Raw genomic sequence first — 24,194 nt, 5'->3', positions numbered from 1 at the left:
TATATATATATATATATATATATATATGTTATACATATTATCTAATGTATTGTGTCCTAATAATACTAACAAAGATATAATCATTTACATAACTACTGTGCAGATAATTAAGCACACATTTATACAAATTTTATCTTACGTGTGTTTTTCTCTTTAAATTTTAAACAGAGTTGTAGTTTTAATATTTACATAGAAGGTTACACTTGAATTATTAAAATACGTACTCCTGCTGAAATATAGCTTATAGATTATTTAACTCATGATAAGCCTTTAGCCTATCTCTGTTTTCCTTTTCCTTATTTTTCTTCTTCTTTACTCTTTTTGATAAGATTAATGTATAATGTTCAATTTTTAAGATGTATGCAAATAATTATTTAAGTACAAATTTGTATTCAAATATCATGGCTTTTCATAATTTATTAGGTAATACGTTATAAAGTTTTGATTTTTGAACGATATTAATTTCAAAAACGGTTTGAAAGATAATATAATTAAATATATAAATATTTTAATCAAAATTTTTTGATAATTGTCCATTATGCAAATTACTTCAGGAATAAATAGGTGTTACAGTTTTCTCCCACTTTGCTAACTTGTGTCTGGGCGGATCAAGGGAAACCATAGTAAAAACCATGCTTAAATCAATGTTCAGAAAACAATCAATAAATTAATTTATAAATGTTAATAAATGTGTGAAATAATATCAAAATATTGTTTTCTTCAATCACTTTTCCAGCTACTGGCGGGTTTGGATGTGTGTGTGTGTGTGCGTGTATGTGTGTTTGTGCGCGCGCGCATGTGTAAATTAGCAACTACAGTCACTGCTACCGGTTTGCCAGGCCTAACGTAACTACAGACGTAGTGCAATGTAAGTGTAAATGTAACCGGTAAACATGTTGTCTTGAACAGACTCAAGACGACCACATCCTCCGGAGTTAAGACCGGGGTCCCAGTTAGAGGAACCCTTTGGGATCCCCTCATTTGAGGCATGGAAAGCAAGGAAGACCGACTCTCGGCTGCCTAGGCTGCTCCTTGAGCTCTTCTGAGGTAGTTTGAGACGATGGCAGCCCTTGGAGCTGAGCTTATGCTTGTCGCGAATCCGGCTCCAAGGGCTGGGGAAATCGACGGAGGAAAAAAAATCACCAAAGAAAACGGTATCCACAGTCTAGCAGTCAAATCCATACAAAGGGTCATACAAAGTCTTTACAAAGAATCAAACCTTAGAATTCTCGACTTTGAAAATCAGCTGATTTTGCTATGACGAGTATAACCACTCGACTAACCCGGTGTGTTGTAAAGATACTAACTAAATAAAATTATGAGAAATAACAATTTAATTTTTATTTATTTTTTATTAAAAGTGTTCTTTTAATAAATTTAATTAATAAATTTTAAACAAATTGGGTGAGAAGATATTTTAAATGGAGTGGTAATTGATAAGCTTCTGTTAGACTTCTCATTCCTATTGTAATAGATGTGTATAGAATAAAAAAATATTGTGAATCAAATTTTCTTTCAAGATTTTATTGGCTTTGAACTATAACCGTGAATTAAAATGACTTACTAAAATAAAAATCTAAATTTTATTTTGCAATATTATTTTAAAAGAAATTATTAAAAAATGTTTAAACCTTCAAAATTCAATATTAATTCAAGAAAAGTGATTACTTTCCAAATTGATTCTAGATTATGAGTTTTCTTCGACACTCCATTGGCAATGTGATTAGACCAACAGCCATTTATTTTAGGAATTTATTTTAAAATAAATACTAAATTTTGAAATTTCATCTAATCCGAGCGTTAGTTATAAATTGGTAAATCAGGTTTTGACCACGTAGGAATAAATAAGTTAATTTTAACAAACATTTTTAAAATCAAGTTAAAAATATAAAACTGTGTTAATTGAAAAAAATTGGTTTTATATAGAAAAAAGAAGTCTTTTAGGATGAAATATTTAGATCCAAACCAGTTTTTATATACATCAACTATTCCTATATATATATATAATACATATCCTACATATGTTAGGTATATCATAAAACTTATAGATATCTAATATGGCTTTTTTAGAAGAAGCAGGTCTTAAGATTAACAAGCATCCCATACCAGGCTTATTAAGGAAAGTACGGAGTAAACATTGTTTCCTATTGCCTTTTATAAGCCCAAATACATTCTATCAGCCATATATATTGCTGTAAATCCGTATAAAAAATTCATTACAATACAAAGGATACAAATTCCTACAAGTAAAACATCCATTCTGTTTATGACAGGACCTGGAAATACTATTAACATCATTACTTTCAAAGAAAACAGCTTTGACCTGTTCCTCTTATAACTCTACTTTACTTTTGTCATTGTCATAAACCGGGACAGATGTACCTCTTCTTTTGATAAAATTTATACGCAGTTTTCTCACAGTAATAGAATTATTCGTGCAAGATAATAAATAAAACGTTATACCTGGTTGTTCAGGAGGGGTTGCTTCTTCATCTTTGTGAGCCAATGGTGATCCAGGGCTTCCTGCCCCACCACCAGAACTGACAGAACCTGAACTCTGCGCTGTAGTTCCTCCACCGTATGCTGATACATTGAACTGCAAAAAAAAATTGATAAAAAACCTTTAGAGTTATATTTGATTTAATATTAAAACAGATAATGTTTATTTGCTTATCTTTATTAATTTTTTTCACTTAGTAAAGCTACTTAAAATTTTAATAAATAAATAAATATTTCAATCTACACTGTTAAAAAAAGTGAGTGTGTGCGTGTGCGCGCGCGCCGGTGCATAACGCCAATATAAAATCGTGCAAAACAAATTTTATATTCTAATAAAGAACTAAAAATGACCTCATGACACAAATTGGCACATTGCACCAAACTAGTTTTCGAAATAATCGAGGGGTTTTCAGAGCATCACGTTAGAATCAACCGACAGATTGCTTTCAAATTTTCAGGATACATTTGTGTTATTCCAGAGAAGGTTTTAAGTCATAGATCGAGGCCCTTGGGGAGGTATTACGGGGTATCAGAGCTTTTCAGGTTATTTATCAGTATTATTATCACAACGAACACAGCGGTGGTAAAGGGGGACGGAGTCCCTTGACCGACTAGTTCTTATTTAAATTTTAACTTAAGAAGTTAGACACAAAATTAAAAATAAATAATTATTAAAATCTTCCTGACTCCAATTTCTTTTAAATTTATTTTAATATTAGAAATAAGTTTATTGATCAGGTAGTAGTGTACTTACTTGTTATACCAAAGATCTCAGGTTCGATTACAATTCCTAAGATCTGATAATTTTATAAGTAAGGAAATAACTCCGACGTAGCAACACAGTTTCTAATTATCTATACAGTTGAGGATACAGAATTGAAAAGAAAATGCATATAAAAGATTTTTTTAATTGTTTATTTTAATTAAAAAATTAGTTTTATTTTTATTTAGAATTCGGATAAATGTGATATCACGCCCTTCTTTTTAAGCCAATAAAAATTTACAGTTGACATGAGCATCTAAAATGCGGGAATATTTATTATTTTCTTTATAATCTCCAACAAAGTTTCTTTTGTTAAATAGGAAGAAGGACATGTGTTACATGATTTTAATGTAAAATTTTACGAGAAATACAATACCGAAAAAACCGTTCCTCGAGAAATACTTTGTTTTCGAGTTATAAGCAATCAAATTTACAAACTTGTTTTGTAGTAACCAAAACAAGGTAAAACGCTTCGTAGCAACTTTTTTATTTCTTATTATCTTCAGAATTACATCCAATAACAAAGTTTAAACAGTTAATGTTAGAATAATAGCCAAAACATTAATAATAATATCATTCACAATAATAAATACAAATACTAGTAATCTGCAACACTACTACAAATTAAATATGGCTAGATCAACTGATATTTACTTTAATTATCACAATATTTAATTTTAAAATTTGGTTAATTGTTTTCCGTTCTAAATTACTTAATACAATAAATTTAAAAAATGTTTAAATGTATTAAAAAATTTGTTATAGACGCCATATTATGTACGACTGAGGTTAACCTATGTTTGAGCGTTAGCATTGAGATCTGGCGGCCGATATTTGGTTCTCTAAGACGCAGATTTTCAAATGATGCAAATTTCATACACACACCGTTCATAGTTGCACAGGTGTATAAATTTGAATTGAATTATTCTTTTTGATAACTCTGTGTATAACGTAATACCATTTTAATCTTTAATCTGTTATTTAAATGCTTTCAGCGAAAGAAACTTTTCATATTATAAATCTATTGCGGGATATTTCTTTCCTTTTTTTTATTTTTTCGACATTATCAGAATATGTGGTAATCCATGTGTCTAGATATTTATATTTGTTTATTCTTTTGATGTAGGTGTTACGTTTTTTTTTTATTATACGTTATACGATATTTACATTTTTTATTTATTTATTTTTTTTTTAAATGCAGTGATGAAATGCACTATTTTTTTCAGTAGCCTGTTTGAAACATCGCAAATTCCAGATTGGTAAAGTTAATGACGATTTTTTTATTTTTTTTGTCTTCAGTCATATGACTGCTTTGATGCAGTTCTCCAAGATTCCCTATCTAGTGCTAGTCTTCTCATTTTAGTATACCCTCTACATCCTACATCCCTAACAATTTGTTTTACATATTCCAAACGTTGCCTGTCTGCACAATTTTTTCCTTCTAGCTGTCCCTTTATTATTAAAGCGACTATTCCAGGATGCCTTAATATGTGGCCTATAAGTACGTCTCTTCTTTTAATTATATTTTTCCAAATGTTTCTTTCTTCATCAATTTGCCGCAACACCTACTTATTTGTCACTTAATCCACCCATCTGATTTTTAACATTTTCCTGTAGCACTACATTTAAAAGGCTTCTAATCTTTTCTTCTCAGGTACTGAGAATTTTTGAATAAATTTTATATTGACCAATTCAAACATTTGGTGCAAAGAACTGGTTTTCTTCCAAAGATATAAGATTAACATACTCAAGTTGTTTTTTAATTGTTTCTTTACAGACTCCTCTGTTGCTATATTATGGTTAAATCATGTTATTAAGTGTTTAAAATAGTATTTATTAGAGAAATTTCTTTTATTTTTTCCTAATGTGTACGTTGCAATCTGTTCAACTGGTAAGAAATAAGTAACCCGCAGGATTGGTCTTGTGGTGAACGCATCTTCCCATATCTGTTGATTTAGAAGTCGAGAGTTCCAACGATCATGTCCTAGTAAAGAGAGTTACTTTTATACGGATTTGAATACCAGATCGTGGATACCGGTGTTCTTTGGTGGTTGGGTTTCAATTAACCACACATCTTAGAAATGGTCGAACTGAGACTGTACAAGACTACTCTTCATTTACACTCATACATATCATCCTCTGAAGTAATACTTGAATGATAATTCCCGGAGGCTAAACAGGAAAAAAGAGAGTAAGAAATAAGTAACCCTCCCAATCCAATGAGATGAGAATGTTGACATATAAATGAAGTGTAATTTTGTATAAATTCAGGCCGACCATTACTGAAACGTATGGTTAATTGAACTCTCCCGGGTTCGAATTCCGGTCAGGCATGACATTTTCACACGCTACAAAAATTGTCATTCATCTCATCCTATGAAGTATTACTTAACGATGGTCCCAGAGGTTAAAAAAAACACAGCAAAGTACACGGTATTCATTGTTTAGTATTCAAATCCGTATAAAAGCAACTAGCTTTTACTTGAATTCAAATCTCGGAACCTTCGATTTTGAAAATCAGCTGTTAAACAACTAATATGCGACGACAAGTTAACCACTAGACCAGATCAGTGGGCTGTCAGAGAAATATACAATATAATTTTTTTTAATTAACACAAAATCTTTTTTATTTATATGTTAAATTTTCGGGAATTAGCGCAGGAAGCTTTATATTTAAATAACACACTTTAAATTTAAATAACATAAAATTTAGTTCCACTTTTATTTATTTATTTGATTTAAAAAAGATATCGTGATGAAATGGTACAATGCTATTTCTTCAACAACCTGTTTGAAATATCTCAAATACCAAATTTGTAAAATTAATGAAGAGCTTTTATTTTATTTTCTTTTATATTAATAATAATAATAATTATTGTTATTATTTTACCGTAATGAAATAAAGTGAAATTTGTTATCCATGTTCAAGGAATGAAAGGTTTCTCTTATTTATTTTTTATTTTGAATTAATTGTCAGAACTCGCTCTGTTGTCAGTAGTAATAAAACTATCAGAGAGACTTCAACGCGGGAGCTCTTTAAACGAAAGAAAGGTTGTTATTATTATACCAGCAACAGAAGAGCGGTTATATTGAAACAGAAGGATCGTTTCTTGAAGAATAAAAATAAGAATAAGAACAAGAAAAAGAAGTTGTTGTTTTAAAAAGGAGAAGAATTGGTGGGGGTAATGTATATATATACGTATGTATATAAAACCGACCTATCGGAAGCAAAGTTAGAAATCTGCATAAGGAGAATACCATTATATCAACTACTGTGAGAGAGTCTGGGAAAAAGCGTGTTTATCCCATCATTGGATTGGAAACATCGATTTGGTTTTAAAATCTAAAACAAAAGACGAAAAATATTAGTTACACGAAAATTACCTGGTCGGCATTGAGCAAAAGGATTCCTGTTAAATTCCTAGCAAGAGCTTACATGGCTTCCCAGCGATAAATCTACCGCTTGTGATAGAACGCGGTAAACGTAGAGTAAGAGAGATGGTAAAAGACTAAGAGAACGAGAGAAAGAGAGAGACCTGTCCGCTTTTCTACTCTCTGCTCCTACACCACTCTTCTTCCCAACCCCTCACCTAAACACTCTCTTTCGGTCTTGTCTCTCTATCTCTCGGCTGCTGGATAATTTGTGATTATTACTTGCCTGTTTAATTGGCTTAACGAAGAGCGGTTTCTTGTTTGTAATTAGAATATATATACAAGAGACAAATTATAATCTGTTTCTATAACACTTGACTGACTTCTATAAGTTTACATTTACCCCCATACCCGACTAATTTTTAGAAAAAGAATTTTTATATTATATATCTTTTCTTTTGATTCTAATCATTCTTCATACTTATCCATTACTTTTGTCTTCTTTTTTTAACTTCTTTTTATCTTTACGTTTGACTTTCTTAATTCTATGTATGCATTTACCCGGACAAACTCTTTAGTAAGATTAATTTTTCAAATGATTTTCTACTCTAAAGACTGGTTTTATACTTATAAATTTTACCGTAAACTCTTATACAGTTCATGAACTTTTTATCTAGATCGTACAGAAGATAATAAGTTGAAAGAATAATATTATATTTTTTAATACACGAGTAAGTGTCTAGATTAAAAAAACTGCTAATCTATAAAAGGTATGAAACATTTCATGTAGTTTTAACTTCACAGAGAAATATTTTTGTATACTTATCGCCCGTACGGAATTTTACATCTGATTTAACTGCAGTCACTACCTATATTAGGTTTGTAAGATCAAACCTTATGAAAAAAAAATAGAACAGTGATTTATAGTCCCGCATGAATATCTGTAATCGGCCCTTAAATTTGCGGTTTGATGATGCTTTACCGGTCATTTAATAATGTATATTTTCATCATGGGTATAATAATACCTTTATTTTTAGTTCCTTTAAAAAAAAAATCGGAATGAGTTTCAAAATACGAAAATGAGTGATAGTTTATTATTTCGCACGTAAATATTAATCATCTTAAGCGATTTTTAATGTATTAAAAACTACTTGGTTGTACTTTATATATTTATATAAAAATATTATTTTTAATCATAAATACTGAGTGATTTAGGAAGAAAGAGAAATAATTTGAGCTTAGAAATAATCTAGTCTCAAATTCTTATAATTTGAGCTTAAAATAAGGAAATAAGTTCATACAACAAACACATCCGAAAACATTTTGTTATCGAGTTACAGTTAGCAAAATATTTCATCCGGATTTAAATTCCCCCGATGAAATGAGATCATACTGAAATTTTTTAAACGTTAACGTTGATGATTTCTTATATTTATTAACCTGAAAAATCGAATAGAATAGTTCCCAGAATTATATCCCCCGTAGTTTTTATGATATACAGCATAAAACAGAAAAATTCGATGATGAAAACATTTTTTTTTTCTTTTTTTAGTTTTGAAGTACAATAACTTTGTTAAATGATTAATTAATGCGTTTATTTTATCAAAACTTGTAGAGAATTTAATTCTGAAAAAAATTAATTAGTAGAGAATATAAAAAACAAAAAAAAATTAACTTTTATTATTAAAAACAAAACTTAAAAGAAGAATTTTATGAATTTATAAAAATTAAAAATAGCTGTAATTAATATGGACTTTCAAACTATAAGAACGTAACACGGGAGAAATTAAATTAATATAAACCACAGTGAATATTCTTTTAAAAGTAAATGTTATACTACTATTATTTTAATTTTTCAAAGGCCTAAATTTATTGTACTAAAAATAACTATAAATAACAAAACTTTACAATAAACATTCAAAAATTCCATCATTGACACGATGCACTTTTAAAGTCTTTCTGTATATTTTCTGTCGCCAACCTAATGATATCTTTGCGTTCCTTGATGAGAGTAGAAGCATTGAGAATTGGAGCGATCAGTTCATCAAGTGTATTTACGTTTTGCTTGTATACTTAGCATTTCATCTATTCCCATAAACAGTAATCTAACGGAATAAGGTCCGGTGATCTAGGTGACCAATTTACGGTCTCTCTACGACCAATCCATTTACTAGTAAATTCTTCATCAAGAAAAATTGTCTTACTTCAATTCGTGAAATGTGTTATTGTTCCATCAAGTTGATAGTTCTTTTTGATTCGTTTTGCCAATGAGAAATTTTCAAGCAGTAAGAAATTCATTGTTTAAAAATTGCACACAATTTCTCCCCGTGAAACGTTGTTCTAGTATGAAAGTGTATATTAATTACAGCAGTTTTTTTAATTTTTATAAATTCATAACATTTTCTGTTAATTTTTGTTTTTAATATTAAAAGTTAATTTTTTTGTTTTTCATACACTTTGTTATTAGGTCAATTTTCTCAGAATTAAATTCACTACAATTTTTAATGAGTTTCACTATAAGATTTACGCAATTATTACTCATTTAACAGTGTTATTCTACTTCAAATCAAAAATAAAAATTAGGTTTTTCATCACCGAATTTTTCTGCTTTTCGTTAGATATCATGAAAATCACGAGAATAGTTTGCGATCTGTTTTATTAAATTTTTCAGGTCAAGAAACATAAGAAACCATCAAGTTTAATCCTTATATAACGCCTTAAAAATTTCAGTATGACCTTATTTCACTGGGGAAACTGAAATTGGACGATATTTTTTGGCTATCCAAAATTAAGTAACAAAGCGTTTATGGACATATATTTTTTATGAACGTTTATTCTTATTTCAAGCTCTAGAAAACTAGTCTCAAATTATTTCCCTTTCTTCCTGAATCACCTGTATATGGCAAAGAATAACCCCTGAAAAAGGTGCTCGAAAAGAATTTCCCTTATTATATCTGAATTTTTATTATTATAACCTCTTTGTTTATTTAACAATATAAATTCCGTTTGAAATGTGGAAAGTAGAAGGGCATACTGTGATAAATTTTTTTGTTTTCTGAAGGTTAAAAACCGATCAAAATTTGATGTTAAAATATTATAATAAAAAAGTGTATTAACGCGAAAATTTTTAAAATATATAAAACAATTTAAATCGAGCAGAACAAGACAGTGTCACCGATTTTCATCGTAGTCGAAAACGTTTGGAATTTTTGACTGACGCTTTGCAAAATCGCATTAATGATTTTATTTGCGAGAATAAAAGTTCGGGAAATTATTGAAATTTATTGCGTAACTATCTGCACTATTCATTTAATTATCCTTGATAAGCTGAATTTAAACAAAACGTGTTCAAGGTGGGTTCCGAGATAGTTGTCACAGAATTCACATTTTTACAAACAGTTTTTAGCAGAAGGTATGCTTCATTATATCGCATAGTATTTCGTAAAAAAAATGGATTATTATTATTATTATTATTTTGAGCTAAAATTCAAACGTTAGAGTATGAAATAGAAATATCCGAATTCATCTCTCAGAAAAAATTCACCACATTCGATTCGGTAAAGTGATTTTAACGTTGTTTTGGGACAATAAAGACTCAATTTATTGCGATTATCTATTGTTTCTGTAATTATTGAAACACACGTAATATAATTTTTCATTTCAAAGTTATCTTTTTTTAGTATTTTATTTCTGAATCTACTGATACAAATATAAAATATGTCTAAATGCTAGAAAATTGGGTGTTTCCGCAACTTAATGAAATCAAGAATCATTATATAAATCGAAAAGATGGGTTTCTACCCCATTATCATAAAACACAAGTCTAAAATGATGATATGTTAATACGGTGACTCTCCTGATTAAATTATCGGATTGATTGGGATACTTATGAAGCACACTATTTTTTAGCGGATTTCCAAAGAATCTGTAAAAACTCCTACTGATCCCGCTCCGATTTTATAAAGATGGGTCGTGGAGAGGGGGGAAAACCTTTCTTTAAATTTTGGCTCCTGAACACGATTCTGCAATTCTTATATACATATGTATGTATGCATAAAATCTTTTCGTCGCTCTACCGGACGCAAATCTTAACCGACTTTGTCGAAACTTGGTTGTACGATGTAAACTTATTGGAAATAGAACCTCATTGATTTATAGTGAACCGGTCCATAGGAACTGGAGTTAAGAGACAAAAAACTGGGTTTTTGGGTATATTTTCGAGATTTTTATGTTGTAACTTGAATGTTGATATGTTGGAAAATAAAAATTAGATTTTTGAGAACACCGCCAGGTGCGAGCTAGTTTCCCTATGGTACTAATTATTTTAGTTTCGCAATAATTCAAAATGTGATCTGGTATGAAGGAAAGGAGTTGAAAATATCAGTTGTTAAGTTTTAATCGTTTTGGATCAATTCGAATCTTTTCCTTTTTGTAAGAACGGCTCAAAAAATCACATAAATTAAGGGTAACAGTATCAAGGTGTGTTTTTGGCAACTTGCCCGTCTGTATCTCATCATTACAGCCGTGCAATGATGAGATGATAAAATATTAATCCTGTGACTGTTCTGATTATCGAACTGATCGGGATACTTATGGTGTTTTCTGAAGGACACTAGTTTTTGTCTTACTCTTTGTTAATCTAACGAATTTCTAATCCACAACACCGCTACTGTAATATTATCTTGTTATAATATTATGTATGAGCTTTAAAACAGAGTTTCATCAAGATATCTGTTAATGGTGGAATCACTGAACGAACATCTACGAGGAATATAAAAAAAAAATAATAATTAAAAAAAATAACTTGGAGAATTAATCTTTATTTTATATAACCAATTTAAAATATATTTCATAGTTTATTTATAACAATTAATTTAAATATATCACGAACTTCTGAATAATTCAGAAAAAATGAACTTAGTTGTTTGAAATAAAACATATACATTCCTTTCTTATCCGTTAATTACACTTTTTAAGTACACAAACCAATTAGCTATTTTATTCAAGGTAATTTTTTTACGACAGGAAATTTACGTTCAACTAAAGAAGATGCAGTTAATTTTGCATAATACGTACAAGTATTCAACATATGTTCGGTTTTATATTAAAAATTAAAATTTAAAAAAAAATTATCAGTATTGGATGATTATAGAATGTATATAAAAATTAATTATAAAGAATATCCGTGACATTAAATAATCTAAAACGCTGATTTAAATAATTTTGTTAACTTTTAGTTTATTTCTTACAATATATAAATTAATAGCCGGCTCGTCTAACTAGAAGCTGGGCCCTCGGGGCACAGGTCAGCCCAGACAAATCCCGGAGCCAATTTAGGGGCTCCTCGGGGCCTTCCGGGGCCAATGAGCCTACCCCATGGCCGCAAAGCTCGTTTCACTCGCCATTCCCAATTTGCCAGGAGGACCGGTACATAGCTTGCTTCAGTCACCAATCCTATATACCCAAAGGGCTCCACCCCACCACCTCAACCACGCTCTGTACGTTATCCTTATAGTTGTAAGAATAATACAGATAAATAATAATTACGGTATTCAGGCTTTATAGAAACCTGAAAAAGAAACTAAATTATAAAATATAGAATAATAGTAACTATGGTAACTAAAGTATACATCTTTGACGACTAAAAATTCATAACTTATTTCTTTGCCATGCTGGCAGAAATATAATAATGAAGTAAAACTACTAATCTATTTTTTCTTTAATGAATATTTTAAATTCACAACTTCCTCTCCTTGGGAAGGAAGAAGTAATGAATATTTTTAATATCTTAATCATCAAGGGAGGTAGGACCTCGATCGATGGCTTAAAACCTACCTATGCAAACAAGGTTTGTTGCAAAGTTATTATAAGAGCACCCCATACACCTCCCAGAATAGCACCCCAGTAGCACCCCATTTGTTACCGGTTGATATTCTAGCCTCCCACTAGGTGATCGCATATCTCACCACTCTAGCCTCTGACGCAGTCCCCACGGGAAGCCCATTATTGTTAAACAGAAAGTTTTAAATTTATTTAATATTATTTTATTTAACGTAAATTTAATTATTTTTATAACAATATTCGTTTGATTCAGTTCATATCCACCTCATATAGTGATAGAGACTCACAGTTCATAGTTCATTAATTCAATTCATTAAAGTTTGTGATTCAACCGGTAAATCTACACTACTACATATATTTTTTTTCGCGATTTTTCGAGATGAAATATATCTAAAAACCTTCCTAGTTATACCATGGGTAAAAATTTGGTTATGATTGATGAAGTAGCTTTTTTTATCCCGAACAAACAAAAAAAACCTCTTCTCCTTTTTGTGTAATAGTTTACATAGATTACATTATTTATATCATTTTTTCATCTGATATAACTTATATGACACTTCTAAAAATAACATAAATATTCTCAAAAATAACTGTCAATCTGATCTCTAGAAAAAATTGAAGTGAAATAGTTTCTTGTTGCCTTTTTCAATGAATTAAATCCACGTTTGGATGTCAGCATACTAAGCTGTCGAAATGCAAGTAATATTCAGCCCTAAAAATGAGATCTTTATTCTAAAATTACCACTGTTTAATGGGTTATTATTACTCTAGTGAAAACAACTTTGAGTTGATACAAGAGATGTTTCTCTTTCATCTTAGTGTTAACATGTGTCACACACAAGATATTATGAAGTAAACAGCGTATACTTTTTTATTAGGAAACGATGCGTTTTGTGTAGTAAAACTACTAAACAGAATTACTTTTAATTAAATGTACCAATTTACGTGATCATTTTTTTTTTATTTCGTAGAGGGAAAAGAATTTCTTGATCCGTTTTTTTTTCGCTGAAAGGTTTTTTTGTATAAAATAAATGGAACGTTTTTAAACAAAAAAAATTCATTATCAAAACATTTTATTTGAAAATATTTATTTATTTTTTTTTTTTTAAATTGTTTTATTATTATCCTTGCTTTGTACTGGATTGTTATAGTAAAATTATATTTTCTACTTTCACAAAAGAAACTTTAAAAAAAATCGGAAAATTTGCCTCTAAATGATATTTAAATTAAGAGATAGTTTTAAAAAAGTTATTAAACTTTGTATTTTTAAAGGAATTTGCTTTAAACTGAATGAAAAAAAATATATATATATATATTCCTGCATTTTAGATAACAGTAGTTCACATTTGGTAGTTATTTTGCTGCGATTTTTTTTATTTGTTTATTACCTCAAGTTTTGTTTAAAGGTTTTATGTAATTTATTACCCATTTAACAGAGTTATTGTAGGTCAAACACAAAAAACAGAGCCTTTTACGCCTATTTATTGGTTTTTATCCAAAATTTCTCAAAAACTACTGTAGATACGGTTATGGGACCTATTTTGTTCGATTTTTCATGTTATAAACCTTAAGTAATCACTAATTCTGCTCTTTAATTAACGTCCTAAAAATTTTAGTACCACCTCATTTCACTGGGGATACTTGAAATCCGAGAGAAATCTTTCAATAGCCGTAACTCGCAAACGTAGCATTTTAGGACATATGTGTTTATATGAACTTTTTCCATTTTTTTTTACGAGTAAAATAGGTTATGAAAGTCCCGGGAGAACTTCGTGATACATCTCTCTCTCTCTCTCTCTCTCTCTCTCTCTCTCTGTGTGTGTGTGTGTGTGTGTGTGTGTGTGTGTGTGTGTGTGTGTGTGAAGGTGGGTGGGTGGGTGTGTGGGTGTATGTAATATACATACGCCTATGGAAGGAATTTGTGGAACTAGATCAATTTCATTATACGGATATGAATACTAGATCGTGGATACCAATGTTTTTTGGTGGTTGGATTTCAATTAACCACACATTTCAGGAATGTTCGAACTGAGACTGTACAAGACTACACTACACTTCACTTACACTCATACATATATATCATCCTCATTCATCCTCTGAAGTAACACCCGGAGGCTAAACAAGACAAAAAAAGAAAAATCAATTTCATTGAAATTTATATATGGAGAATTTGATTAAGATTAGTTGTTGATTAGTTCTTCATTAACGCTTAATTTAAGGTCGATAACAGACAATATAACTTCAAATTGAGGTTACAACAATGAAGCTCAAACAACATAACCTCAATCTGAGGTTATGTTTGACATTACCTCATAATCATTGTATTGGTGATAACCAGTTATAATATTTAACGTAATCGTTATATTTGACGTAATCGTTGTATTGGTGTATTTTTCATACGCGCTTATGCAATGAGTCACAGTGGTGAGCGAGTTAAAACTTGATGCTTGTGTGTAGGATCTAATTGTTATTTTTAATTATTTCATCAAATTACGGTCTGCTTTTCAACAATTTGTTTTTCTTATAAACAGAAAATATATTTTAATATAAAATTTAAAAAAAATTAACTTCTCATATAATAGTTCTCATGTGATAGTTTTCTCATATAATTATTTTTTTTTATATATCTTGCCCAAAAAATTATACAAAATAAAGTAACTACTAGTCGGTCTTCTTGTGCAGAACTGCGCAAGAGTTTTTTTTTGTTGAAAAATTGAATTTTCAAAGAATAAAAAAGTATTAGTGTTTTCATTTTTTCCCCTATTTAATTTAGTTTTATTTAAGTTTTATATTTCAGTTCGTATAATTGACAAGCTGCTTGGTTCTATTAGTGAAAAAAGAATGGTAATTTTTTTGTTTAGATAATATTTTTATTATAACAATAGAGTTGTATTATAATGTGTGAAAAATTTAACATTTTAACTAAATATTTTAATTTTTTTTTTGAAATCTATTACCTATTAAATTAAAAATAATATTCTGTAAATTAGCTGTTAACTATTGATTATATTTATCTAGAAATAGATAATCGTTATTTATAATTCAAAGATAATAATCTAGAATGACATGTTTAAATGATTAAATAAAATTTATAAACAAGAATATAATATTCAAATGTTAGTTTATTAGTACGGGTTGGCTGTTTCGTTTATTTATTTATTAGATAAACACTTTTATATTTTTTATTAATTAGAATATAACATTACGAAAATTAAAAACAGTATCTTTTATAATTAAAAATGATTACTTAATTCCGTCTAATTTAAAAGTTGTCTTCAACGACAAATGCTTCCGGTTTAGTTTTTAACTTTTTCTTTCTTTATCTTTATTAATGTATTTAGATACATTTTATTAAAAATTTACGCAAACATTTATCTTTTATTTATTTATTTTTTTATAGAATATATTATTTCATTTCGATAGAAGTAAATATTCATTGATTAAATTACTTGTTTACATATAATTTTGGTTGTGTATGTAATTAATCAACTTTTTAATAATATAAAAAGCCAGGTGGCTCGTAAATTCATTGATAATTTGATATTAAGTCATTGTTACATCGATTGACAATTGGTCGGAATCAATTTTAATGTTAATAACTGGTTCTATTTCAAATTCTTAATATCATGTCACTTGTGGTTAGTGACATTTGTGGTCATAGGCTTTTATGAAATATAAAACTATTTTTATTTCTAAGACATTTGTGGTTCAATCTAAACAATAGTTATAAATATTTTAGCGCGTATGAATTCAAAATAATCAAAATAAAATATATGCCTATTCGTTTTGTCCAGTCGTAAAATATTTTTTGATGTTTTCAGCAATGTTTTTTTTTTGTTATAAAACAGAATATATTTAAAAATATACATGTATTCTTATAGAATATTCATACAAAAAAGTGATCCTTAAAGAAGTTTATAAATTCCTATATATAATTTTAACTTCCTACGTTACACCAACCCCGATAATGATATTTTACAAATAATTGTTGAGGTAAATTGATGGACAGAATATAAAAACCTCGTGGTATGGATCGATTCGATATCAAAGAACATTAAGAATAGGAATTCATTAGTTTTTTATCTTTAATTATTTTTTTTTACTGGTCTAAGTGAAGAACTAATAAGAGTTTAAAAGTAGATTTACCGCTATGAGTTTTTGGAATAGTTAAAAAATGATGGTAGGTTAAAAAAGATAAACAGAAATTAATTGACCGATAAAACTGAAGAATGATGACTGATTTGATATTGCGATTTGAGTAGCAATTTTTTTTTTTTTTTAGTTGATGAAATTACACAGAAGCTTTTTGAAGCTCGTATATGGAAATATATAAATGAATTTTTAACGTATGAAAAATGCCTGGTCTGATGACCAGGATTTGAACCCGGGCCTCCGTATAAAAGGCCATGATGCTACCATTCTACGAAGGACGGAGATCATCGGATAATTGTCACGAATATCCTGAAAGCATTTTTTTAAAGGTTACAAATTAATGGGGAAAACCAACACATCGCAAAAGTATGAACGCCATTATGGCAATTTTTATAAAAACAAAGTATAAATCATGAGAACAAAAATAATTATAACTATTATTATAGATAAAATAAATTGTGATAAAAAAAAGTTATGTATATGTATATATATATAATTTTTTTTTTTTTAATACTTTTATTTATAGTCGCATCAACAACAATTAAAGTCACTAGCGACTTATCATTGTAATATAACTGTACCGGTAAATGTGTAATTTTGAACAAACTCTGGACGACCATTCCTAAACCGTGTGGTTAATTGAAACCCAAACACCAAGTTGCACCGGTATCCACGATCTAGAATTCAAATCCGAGTAAAAACAAGTACCTTTATTAGGATTTAACCTGAGAACTCTCAACTTCCAAATCAGCTGATTTACGACGACAAGTTTACCGCTAGACCAACCCCTGGGTTCAAAAAAAAATTGTAGTATTCGTGTAAAATTTTTAATTTTTAGATAAAACCATTGAAAATATTTCTAATGAGTACGAATGGATAGAATGACGTAATCAGTATCTGGTAAAAGGATTTCAACTTAACTTTTAATTATCAAATTGTAGTTAGATTCCGTATTTGTAGAATATTAATAAACTATGAAAATAACAGTTAAACATAAAAAAATGAAATTTAGTGAATTTTCCTAGCTTAAAACGATCTATATTTTGATGTGATATCATATTACAAACTTCCATAGAAAACAACTTAAAAGTTTTAAATACAAAAGATAGTATTATGATAGAAAATTTTAAAGGGCACTGAAAAAAATTGTGACGTAAGAAACACTTCAGGTATGACAATTCATTCCAAAATGGCAGTAATTTAATATTTTTCAGAATTATTTTCTAAATACCCTAAGTATATTCCAAATAGTGGTCTCTTACTAAAAATAAATAATTTTGAGGTAAGATAATTTGAAAAATTAAATTTTTTATTTATATTATAGTTTCCACTTTCCAAAAATGTTTAATAGTATGTTTGAGCGCTTTCGAATTAGTAATCCAGCCTCAGAAACATTTATATGTTACAATTTTAATTATTTACTTCGCATATCATTAATTAAACTAATTTGAATTTTTTTTTAAATTATAAATATAACAATTGATCGTCGAATGGTAAAATAATGTAAACATTATCCGTCATGTCAGTATGAAGGTCTCAATTGTTACGCTCTGATAAAAATTGACATACATGCAATTCATACTGAAATGACGAACATACGGACAGTAAAACATTATTTATAAATATTTTTTTTAAATTCAAGTTAGTATAATTAATGATATGTGAAGTAAATAATTATAACACATCAATGTTCCTGAGGATGGATTATTAATCCGAAAGCGCTCGAACATACTATTAAAGATTGTTGGTAAGTGGAAACTATTATTCAAATAAATTATATATTAATACCAACGGGCCATGATCAATAAAATTAAATTAATTTTTGTTATGTTGAAAAGTTACTTAAGGGTACCCAGACTTTATTCAAAATGTGAGAATGCATCAATCGTAACCACAAAACAAAGTAAAAATATATCATGTTGCATAAATTCAAAACTAAGCCAAATTGAATTTAATTAATTAATTTATAATTAATTAGAAACATATGGTAAAACAACTCCATATTTTAACAACTACCATAAAAAAGAATAAAGGAATTCAACAACATGGAAGAGAAATAAAAAAAAAATATAGAAATAATAGGAACATTTAATAGTAATAAATAAGCATGTAATGTTAATTAGACGTAATTTTGTGACTGCGAATGTCACAACTTTATTTCAAAAATAATAATTCTTCTACCTGTTTTTTTTTTTTCACCTTCATCTAACTATATTTTGATCGCGACGGTCTCAAATTTATACCTGATTGCATCTGTCAGATAATCTAAGGGGGGGGGGGATGGATAATAATATTTTTCTTATAAAAAACAAATATATTCTCATAATAAACTAAAAAAATTGAAAATAGTATATACATCAATATTTAAATATCTAGTGATTTTTCGTGTTGCAGTATTATACACTCGTAAGAAAAATAAAACACTTAACTATTTACTTCAAGATAAAGAATGCTCTTAAGCCATCCTTGCAAATGTCACGACCAGAAAGATATTATAACCAACATCCCTTTATTTTACATAGTTAAATCGTTTCTAGTAATCAACAAGTAATCAAGTTCAATTTTTTTCATAAAAATATACGTTGTAATAAAGATTAGTTTGTTCCTACGGCTTAGAAAGAATTACACCTGATTAGTTAATACTTAAGAATATTATTCAAATTACTATATTTTCTGTAATAATATATTCTTAAAGATTTCTGTTTTTTCTTAATAAATATAGTAAACTTTTTTTTATTGATTGATTTTAAAAACCATATTTATCACATATTCTTTCCCTCTCGTGTTTTTCTCTCTCTTTCTCCACGTCTTGAAAATGTATATTTGTACACATACTTCAGAGATAATAATGAGCTGAATTAAATGATAATTTTTATTTTTTTGGGTATATTTCTTTATTTAAAAACAGTTTTTGAACAATGAAAATGTATTAAATTGTACATAGTAATAATGATGTGAAAGGGAGGCATCCAGTGATATCTTCCAAGGAATATAAAAGTTTAAACAAAATATAATACAATAAAAAATATAACAATGGGTAAAAAAGCATATATAGAATTCGATAATTAAGAACAAAAACGATAATACAGAGACGGTCCTACTTAGATGGGAAGGACGAGTTAAGAGAGTCCTGACCGGCTTGTATAAATCATTAAAAAAAAATTATAAATACTTAACTAGAATTTTTTATTTTATGTCTAATGTCATTTATCTATATTGATTGTCATTTTCTATGTTAATAAAATGTTTATAAAAGATTAATCTGTATTACTATCGTAATATACGTAAAAATAAATTATTTTGTTAGTAAAATTATAGGGAATGACGTCTGTGCACATTTTTAAAAACAGAAAAGTTGTTATCCTTCCATATTAATTTATTTTACCCGGTAAGTTGTGAGTAGAGATAATTGTGAGAGAGAAACAGCCCAAACATAATTACTAATTAAGTACTTCCAATTTCAAAGTTCTAAACGTATACAGCCCGGACGAAGCAGAAACGAGGATGTTAAAAAATACATATATATGTATTAATTTTCTTTTCGTATACATTATTTTCTTAGTATTCATTAATATTGATTATTTTATTACATTACTTGTGATCTGTGATAACTTTTATGACATGAATATTTTTTTTTGTATTGCAAGCCTAAAATAATTAATATTGCTATTTTATGGATTTAATATTTCTGATAGAAATATTTTTAATTTTCTTAACGGTACGTTGCAATTTGTTCAACTAATGAACAATAAGCAACCCCTCACGGCCCAATGAGATGATATATGACGTGTTACTGAGGTATAGTATTCAGATTCAGGCTAACTATTCCTGAGAAGTGTGTTTAATTAAACTCCAACTACCAAAATACACCGGTATCCACCATCTAGTCTTTCCGCAAGTCTTGACTGCGGAAATGTAACAAAATAAAGCTTACTCCCGCGTCCTTCCCTTAGGGAATATATTTCTGCAATTAAAGCATGTTTAAACATTATATGTTTAAAAGGTCACGGTTAAAGGCAGTTATTTTTATGCGGATTTGAAAACTAGATCGTGGATACCGGAGTTCTTTAATGGTTGGGTTTCAATTAACTGCACGTTTCAGGTATGGTCGACCTGAGACTATACAAGACTAACCTTCATTTACATTCATTCATATCATCCGCTAAACTAATACCTTAGATGTTTCCGTAGGCTAAACAGAAAAAAAGAAGATTTGAACCTCAGAACCTTCGACTTGATTTACGAGACGAGTTAGCCACTACAGACTAGCCCGATGGTCTTTTAAAAATAATATAAATGTATTAAAATTTTGGTTAGACAAAACATAATTGCATTTTTAGTGTTTTTATTTTTTTTGTTTTTTTTATCATATATATAATTTATATTATAATTATTATTTCTATTAAATTGAATATTTACAAAATTATTTATTTAAAAAAAAATAAAGTTAATCTCCCAATTTATATAAAATTAAAATGATCACTTATTATTTGTTTGTTTTTAAATGTAAAAGCACGTCAATCTTACCTTTCATTACAATGTAAAACAAAATTGTTATCGATAAAAATTCATTCAATCATTATTATAATTGCAGATCTTGACTACGGAAATGTAACAAAATAGAGCTTACTTCCACGGCCTTCCATTACGGAATATATTTCTGAAATTAATGCATATTTAAAAATTGAATGTTTAAAAGATATATATATATATATATATATATATATGTCATTATTCAATTTATATTATATATATAAAATAGAAGGCAGATTTTTATGTTTTTTTACCAGATTTCATATATATATATTTAATAGTATACAAGGGAAAAAATACACAAGTAATAAAATATTTTATAGTTTTTAGTCCAATGAGAGTCTTTTAATTCTTCTTAGTTTATATATGTATTACGATTCGCTTTAGTTAGTTATGCATAATAATTTTAATAAAATTACTACTACTAATGAATTATTCAGAAAAAAGAAAGAAACGTATAGACAAACAACATGGCCGCGCTACCGGCATAATAACTACCACAGACTTTTATAAATAATAATAATATTTAAATCAATTTTTTTTTTTTTTTTTTTTTTTTTATCTAACCCTCTTATTTTATAACTTAATCCATTAATATTTATATTATTTTCGTGTAATAATAATAATAATTATTATTATTATAAAAAAAGTTACTAATAAATTTTGAAAAATATATTTGTTATATGTTTTATATTGTAAAATCATCAAAGAGTAAGTGTATGTAAATATTTTAGAAACATTTATATAAAGTGTTTCATGTAGAAACGGAAAAAATTTCAAGATTTGTTCTACAAATAAAAATAAAGAATAAAGGTTCATATATACGCTTAATTTTTATAAATGTAATTTGTGAAAAATTTCGTTCTGATTTTTGTTCCAAACATAAAAGTAAGCAATACTAATATTTAAATTTTATTATTACATAATTAATTAAATTAAAAATCAAAAAAAATATACATTCTTATAGCGGGGAGGGTAATAATGTTTTGAATTTGTATCGATTCTTTTGTATTTACATTTTTACTTTCATTTACGAAGTAAAAGAAGTATTGTGATCGCGAAAAATTTCGGTTTTCAGATATCAACGGAAATACCATTTTAACCATCCCTGAATCCACTTTCACTAGTTTCGGCGTGAAGTCTGTACGTATGTATGTGCATATGCATATCCCCCACTCTATCACGATTAACCGTAAGATGTTGAAATTTTGGATTTAGGACTGTTGTAACATCTAGTGGTGCACCACCCTTTTGATTGCAATCGACTGGACCAAAAGTGTCCAAAAAATCCAAAACAAATTGAATTTTGGACTTTTTCTTAACTGCAGTAATAAGCCCTCATTGAGATCTTTTCAACGATATATAATAATAAGTGTTACATATTTTCATCAGTTCCTGAGTTATAGCCAAATAAAATTTTAATTACTGAAATAATTTGATCGTACAAGGGGAAGCACATCAGTTCGAATCAGACTTCATCTCCTTTTTTTTAAATATTTAAATGTATTGTTTTATTAATAATTATTAACCTCTGATTGTAAAAAAGTTTTACGATAAATAATAATTCAATAATTACAATTAAAAAATATCAGAGGTTATTAATGAAATAAAATCTTATGTACTTTTCATTTAAAAAAAATGTGTATATGTAATTTAATAGGCGTACAAGGAAGTCATGTAGTGTCCACATCAGCTATTTTTATTAAAGTGTTATTTTGATTGTATAATGGTGTAATTTTCATACGAACTTATGCAGTGAGTCACAGTGGTGAGCGAGTTGAAATTTGACGTTTGTGTGTTGGGTCTACTGGTTAAACGAGTATTTAGTGCGTTGTACTCTGAAAATCAGTGCATCTCTGACTGCGAAATAGTGAGGGCGTTGGAATTTTTAACTTATTACTAATTTTCGTTACGGTATATTAAAATTATTTATTTAATTATTATTTACATTTGTATGTAGTTTTATTTTATTTTAATTTGTTTATTGTTTTTTTCTAAATTATTTCTTAATTCGCTTTCTTTGTAAAATTTTAAATTAGAATTAGTTGATATTCTTTCAAAAGGAAACAAAATAAAATAACGAAAAGCCAGTCTTCTTGCATAGAATTGCGCAAGAGTTTTTCTTATTTGTTGATGATTAACACGATGCCAAGATTATTGACTTTTGAATGCGTGCCATCTTTTAAAACAATTACCCAAAGCATTTTATCTTGAACATATTCATGAAGCCAATCTATAAATTTGTTTAAATATACTTTATTCGTTTAAATATATGTTATTATTGTTTAAACCTCTTCTTAAACCCATCGAGACGTATTGTGCTAAGATTTTTATTATCGCAAAAAAAAACTGATCGCCAATTTGCCATGGTTATAATCGTAGATTGAATCTGATTTAAAAGTTAATTTTATAGAAGATGAAAAAAAATAGTTCTATTCAAGATTTCATACCAAACTCCCGGTCCTAAAAAATTAACTAATTAGATAGGCAAATCCAGCGAATTTTATTCGAACATTAAAAAGAAGATACAACAGGAATCTTCTCCATTAAAAATCTAATTAATTAAATATTTATTTTTTTAATTTAATGTTTTATTTGCTTCTGATTATTTTATAAATTATTCGTATATGTTTGTTTAATTTTTATATAATTTCATTTTATTGTGAATATTTTGTTATAAAATGTTGTGTTGTTCTATTCTGTAATAAAGTATTAAACAAATATATGGAATTACAGAACACCTGTAATAACAGCTGATCGACAATAATGATAATAAAAAATCTAAAGAACGGTTTTGTTGCATTATAATTAATTAAAAATGAAAATAATATTAAGGTTTGATTTTAGTCGTTCAATTAATTTATTTAAATTATAGGTTTAATTAACAAGTTTAGAAGCACATGTATGATTTAAATTAACATATAGGTGTGTGTATATATATATATATATATGTGTATATATATATATATATATATATATATATATATATATAAAATGACTTCCCGATTCTTCGGCTGTAAAAAACACACCTGT

General features: G+C 28.0%; 1 protein-coding gene across 2 annotated transcripts in view; it reads right to left on the bottom strand.

Annotated features, from left to right (window-relative positions):
- Positions 1–24,194, bottom strand: part of vg (transcription factor vestigial) — a 402,494-nt gene that overhangs the window by 295,503 nt on the left and 82,797 nt on the right. For both annotated transcript variants that reach the window (XM_075376853.1, XM_075376854.1), the window contains exon 2: positions 2,464–2,596. In XM_075376853.1, the coding sequence (XP_075232968.1) occupies positions 2,464–2,596 (133 nt within the window). The remainder of the gene's footprint in view (positions 1–2,463; positions 2,597–24,194) is intronic.

Source organism: Lycorma delicatula, chromosome 10, assembly GCF_047948215.1.
Source record: "Lycorma delicatula isolate Av1 chromosome 10, ASM4794821v1, whole genome shotgun sequence".
Taxonomy (NCBI): domain Eukaryota; kingdom Metazoa; phylum Arthropoda; class Insecta; order Hemiptera; family Fulgoridae; genus Lycorma; species Lycorma delicatula.
This window is presented reverse-complemented; position numbering and strand designations above follow the sequence as displayed.